General features: G+C 50.0%; 1 protein-coding gene across 1 annotated transcript in view; it reads right to left on the bottom strand.

The window, feature by feature from the left end:
• Glb1 (galactosidase beta 1) overlaps positions 1-6000 on the bottom strand; it is a 71948-nt gene that overhangs the window by 7742 nt on the left and 58206 nt on the right. The window contains exon 15 of the mRNA XM_050139234.1: positions 4081-4335. Within this exon, the coding sequence (XP_049995191.1) occupies positions 4081-4335 (255 nt within the window). The remainder of the gene's footprint in view (positions 1-4080; positions 4336-6000) is intronic.

Below are 6000 nucleotides of genomic sequence, written 5' to 3'. Positions count from 1 at the left end.
TTTTTTTTTTTTTTTTTTTTTTTGAGACAGGGTCTCTCTAAATAGCCCTGGGTGTCTTAGAACTTACTATGTAGACCAGGGTGGCTTTGAACTCCTAGAGCTCTTCCTGCCTCTGCCTCCCAGGTGCAGGGATTACAGCACACACAACTTGTCATAATATTTTAATGTCACCTGAGGTGAAGAGCAGAATAAAGCCACTGCCTCAGCACAACAGGCACGTCACCATGACTCATGCATCTGACCCATGACCAAAGCCCTAGAGGACACGCCTCTCTGACGGGAGTCCACCGTCAGCTGGGACATGGCGCAGACGGAGCGCTGACCTGTGTGGACAGACAGGTGTGCCTGACCCCTTACCACTGATATCCGCTGAGCACGCTTGCTTAACCAGAAAGCCACATCCGACCCCAGAAAAGTCAGAGCAATCAGAACTGATGCTTTTATCTCATGAATCAAGTTTACCAGTGATTTCATTCACTAAACAATGTTAGTTCCTTTGTAACAAATGGAGAAGGAGCCAAGTGGCCTCTGAGGAGGAGGAAGACAGAGGACCAGTGAGCATAACCTAGTCTGAGAACTGCTCAGGCTCAAGTGATCAAAGCCCCCCTTTACCCCCATACTCTCTGTTAAAGTGCTCCTCAGCACAGGCTGGGGATGGGGAGTTGTTCTATTTGTGTTCATGGAGGGTACACATGGAGACATTTGCTTGCAGGTGTGTGTATGGGGACCGGAAGTTGACTTTGACCTCCCTCCACTATTTTATTAACATATTTAATTTCATGTATATATCTGCCTGAATCCACCATGTTTGTGCCTGATGCCCATGGAGGCCAGAAGAGGGCATCAGATTTCCTGGAGCTAGGACTGCCCATGGCTGGGAGCCACCATGTGGATGCAGGCATAGAACCCGGGTCTGAGTGCTCTTAACTGCCAAGCCATCTCCAGCCCCTCACCATTACTCTTCACCCTGTTTTTTTTTTTTTCCCCCCGAGACAGGGTTTCTCTGTGGTTTTGGAGCCTGTCCTGGAACTAGCTCTTGTAGACCAGGCTGGTCTTGAACTCACAGAGATCCGCCTGCCTCTGCCTCCCAAGTGCTAGGATTAAAGGCGTGCGCCACTACCGCCCGGCTTCACCCTGTTTTTTTTGGAGGCAGAATCTGTTCACTGACTGGCCAGCAAACCCCAGGAGCCACCTGTCTCTCTGTGCCACCTCCTAAGTGCTGGGGTGTGCTACTGTGCCTGGCTAGCTCAAGGTTTCCAAGGTTCTCCCGTGTTGTAACATGTAAGCATTTCATTTTCTTTTAAATTGCCAGATGATTCCACTGCATGGATGATCAAAGTATAAATATTCCTCATTAGCTAGACTTTCGGCTTGTAACCTTCTGTTGACAATCACGGGCGGCACCACTGCAGACACGTGTGCGCACACTTGGGTATTTTAAGTATATCAGGTATAGAAACGCAACATGAGACTGAGATTAGCCATGGGAGTGCAGACGAGGAGCCAGGCCTAGGGCTGGGGCACAGCGATCTGTGGCCTTCCGTGTTCTGTGTAAGGATGCTGGCCTTTTAGTTTTGAAGGGGTAATGTCCTTAGCAGTCTTTTAAAGATGTAACATGACAGTCCACACTCACACACACATCATCCGTGCATTGACAGTAATAACACACCGGGTGAAATAAAATCAATCAAGCAAAGCAAAACAAAAACAAGGTGGAAGGCTTCTTAAGTGTGTTCATACGTGCAGGCCAGAGGTCAACCCAAGGTCCCGTGTAGCCCAGGCTGGCCTCGAGCTTGCTACATGGCTGAAGATGACCTTAAGTTTATGATTCTCCTCTCTACTTTCTAGTGCTGGGACTGCACCACTTTGCCTAGTTTAACGTGGTGCTGAGGTCGGAGCCCACTTATAGGAGACAAGCTTCTATCAACCAGGCTATACCCCCAGGCTCTTAGGGTTAGGGTACTGCTGTGGGTGGCCAGGGCTAGTAGGTGGACTGCCAAAGCCAGGGATTTTGTGCTGGAACTCAAGTAACAAGAGAACATTCTGCGGCACGGCAGCTGGAGGAGGGCTGGCAGAGTGCTAAGCACAAAGCCAAGCTCGGTAGCCCACACAGGCGCAGAGCCACCGCGCCAAGGTGTCCTTCACCCTTTCACTTCTCACTTGGAGGGAGAGAAAGCAAAGGTGGCCCAGGAGGCAAAGTCCCTGCGGGGGAGAGTCAGAGCTGCACACCCTGTTCTCAGGTCCTAGAGCCCCCCAAGATGTTGCCTCTTTGCTGCAAAGCATTAGATAGCAGAGAGGAAAAGGTCAATGAGCCGCAGGCAGAGAAAGTGTAAGAACAGCGGTTTGGCTTCCAGGAAGAAGGCAGGCAGAAGAGGGCCTTCCTCCTCCAAGAGTGAAGGTGGAGGGAGTCACCTGGAAAATCAAGGGAACAGAAGTCCCACCTGACAGTCAGAAAGGAGGGGGTCCCCCGAGGCTGGGTGGAGAAAGGCCATGCTTACAAGGCAGGAGGAACTTCAACTGAGGAATTTCTCACGATTCGGGATCTTCATAAAGCACTGTCGTGAGCCAATCAGTACCCAGTCGGTTTGCCTTTTCTCGATTCCTGCGTCTCTTTCTGCACAGTTGTATATTAAACACCGCCTGCTCTCTCTCGCTAGTCTCCTAAGTTGTTATTATCTGACTTCCCACTCTATGTTATATCAGATGCTAACTTTGAATTTTTGATTCTCCTGCCTCCAACCTCTCAAGGACTGCTTTTACAAGTGTGTGTCACCATGCCTGGTTTTTTTTATTATACTTTTTAATCTACATTTTTTCCAGTTGTTAATTAATTTGTCACTAAAAACTTTCCCCATCCTTCCACCTCAGCACTAAGATTTTCTTTCCCCGAGACAGGGTTTCTCTGTGTAGCTTTGGCTATCCTGGAATTTGCTCTGTAGACCAGGCTGGCCTCGAACTCAGAGATCCATCTGTTTCTGCCTCCCTGAGTGCTGGAACTAAAGGTATGTGCCACCACCTCCTGGCATCACTAAGAAAATTCAATGCATTTATTGCCAAGTTCTCTTTATATAATTCTCACAAGACTTATTTTATTGCATGTGTCTGTGCACCATGTGTAAGCAGCACCCATGAAGGCCAGAAAAGGGCATCAGATCCCCTGGAACTGGAGTTACAGACAGTTGTTAAGAGGCACCATGTGGGTGCTGGGGACCAAACTTTGGTCCTCTGCAAGGGCAGTGAATGCTCTTAGCTGCTGAGCCATCTCTCCAGCCCCATCATCATCATCATCATCATCATCATCATCATCATCATCATCATCATCATTATTATCATTAACAAACAGGGTTTCTCTGCATAGCCCTGGCTGTCCTGGAACTCACTTTGTAGACCAGGCTGTCCTTGAACTCAAAGACCCACCTGCCTCAAGTGCCCGGATTAAAGGTGTGCACCACCACTGCTGAAAAGTAAACATTTTTAAAGCCAGGCGTGCAGGTGGGAGGTGGAGACAGGAACATCGGAAGTTCAAGGTCATTCTTGGCCACTTAGCAACTTCAGGGCTAGCCTGAGCTACAGGAGAACCTATGTAGTCAAACTGTTCCTTTCATAAGTAGCATCTAAAGATTCTGGGGATGGGGCGATGGATGACTCCATGGCTGAGGGTGCCTGCCAGCAAGTCCAGTGACCTGAGTTCAATCCCCAGGACCCACATGGGCTGTGCTCTGAGCTCCACATGTGTGCCTCAGGGGGTGCCTACAAACACACGCAAATGCACACCATAAATAAAATTAAAATAAACAAACAAAAATAAATAGGCCCTAGTTACTCCTGGAGGAAGCAAGAGAGTGAGCTGCCATTCACTGAAGAAAGTTATCAGTCAAAGAAACAGGACAGAGAAGGATACCTCCACACCGGACACTGGGTCCCTTTAGGTCTGCCACAGTCCTGGTCCTTGAGTGTGACCTAGCAGAAAAGCCTCCCACCATCACGCAGCATCCTGTCAACAGTCTTCAGGTTCCTTCTCAGACACTGAGAACCAAGTGCTCGAGCCTTGACCCAACCTCTTTCTGTGAAGACACATACCTTGGTCCACCCAGGAAACTGAATGAAGGTGTCCTGCGGCAGGTCTGGGATGCCCGAGGGAATGGAGAAGTTGCCCACATAAAAAGTGGGGAGCGTGAAGTTGGAAGAGCCGAAGGTCAGGTGTCCATCATGGCGGCCCTCACCGTGGGCCTCCCAGCCCCCAAGATGGCTGTGTACCACAGCCTCAGTGTCCAGGGGAAAGATTGTCCAGTTGGTGAGGATACTAAAGTTGAGGGTCATGTTAGAAATCAAACCCTGTAAAGGAAAAACACATAAGCATGAGCTGGCAGGGAAGGAAGGGACTCATGGGTTTCACTGAATTCCTGGGAGAAGAAGCAGGAGGTGCGGCTCAGCTGTGTGTACAGCCAGGTGACCCAGGTCAGGCCGGAGGTGCTGTCACAACCTGGCAGGAACGCAGATAAGTCTTTTTTTTTTTTTTTTTCCCAGGATGGGCTTCTCTATGCAGCCCTGGCTGTGCTGGAACGAGTTCTGCTGACCAAGCAGGCCTCCAACTCAGAGATCTGTATCTGCCTTTGGAATGCTGGGATTAAAGGTGAGAGCCACCATCGCCTGGCTCTAAAAAGATTTACTTCTATTTGAGGTGTGTGTCTGGGCTGTGCGTGAGTGTGATCGTACATGCATGTGGGTACCCGAGGAGGCCAGAAGAGGGCATCTCTTGGTAGTGAATCCCCTGGAGCTGGAGTTACAGGCACTTGGGTCCTTGGATCCAAACTCAGACCTTTCTCAAGTGTTCTTAACCCCTGAGCCACCTCTCCAGCCCAGAGAGACTTATGCCCCTCCCTTTGACTGTCAGACAGCTGAGGCAATGGATCTCCTAGGAACTGGAATTTCCTTGAAAATCTGCTGGGAGAAAGAAAGGCTGAAGCCTGGTGTCCTGAGAGAGACCGGGAGCTTAGCTCCCAGGAAGAGAGGTGCTGACTAGTAACAGAGCGTCCTGCTGGAGATGGGCAGTGATGGGCAGGGTCACATCGTTGGCCAGCCGCTTAGAGCATCCCTAGCCTTCTCTGTAAACCTAAACCCCATATTAGGATTCTGAGGATGGAATGGGGTTGGGGTGGAGTGAGAGAGGGGAACACCCACCCTCCCTGAACAAATCTGTCTGCTTTTCAGTGTCTATTGTCAGGTTCTGGCTTACCACTTTTCAGGCAGCTGCGCTCCGGCTCCTACAACTCCTGTAACGACAACTTGCTGGGGAGAGGTAACCTCTCTACACTCTGGCTTCACCACAAATCACCACGAAATCACCCTAACTTCTACCTCTAGGGCAAGTAGGTGTCTCTGAGCCCAAATGCCCCTGCCTTCAGAATTCGCTAGATCGGAAGGAAAAAATGAAGACCAAGGAAAAGGAGAATGAATAAGGAAGGGAATCTAGGAAGATTCACCCCAGTGCAGAAGGTAGGGGTCAGCCTCTGCTCCTCACACCAGCCAGGGAGCGAGCCTTGATCCTGAGTGTCTGAGCACCTGCCCAGTTGTGAGGACCATACCTGTGGAATTGTGAGAATGAGAAAAGGGGAACCCACAGAAACAGCTGACTTGAGCTAGTGGGAGCTCACCAACTGACAGCGGGGGAACCTGTGTGGGACTGAACTAGGCTCTCTGACTGTGGGTGACAGTTGTGTGGCTTGGGCAGTGTGTGGGGCCACTGGTACCCTAGTGCATGAACTGGCTTTTTGGAGCCCATTTCCTATGGAGGGACACCTTGCTCAACCTAGACACAGGGAGGAGGGCCTTGGTCCTGCCTCAAGTGACAGACTTTGTTGACTCTCCATGGAAGGTTTCACCCTCTCTGAAAAATGGATGGGGGTGGGGTGGGGTGAAGGTAGGGGGAGCGGGAGGAGGGAAAAGGGAACTGGGATTGGTATGTAAAATAAAAATAAAAGATTGTTTAAAAAATAAATT

Source organism: Alexandromys fortis, unplaced genomic scaffold (genome assembly GCF_014885135.2).
Source record: "Alexandromys fortis isolate MF-2015 unplaced genomic scaffold, M_Fortis_MF-2015_v1.1 scaffold_36, whole genome shotgun sequence".
In the NCBI taxonomy this organism is placed as follows: Eukaryota; Metazoa; Chordata; class Mammalia; order Rodentia; family Cricetidae; genus Alexandromys; species Alexandromys fortis.
Note: the sequence above shows the minus strand (reverse complement) of the source record. Positions and strands in the feature narration are given on the sequence as shown.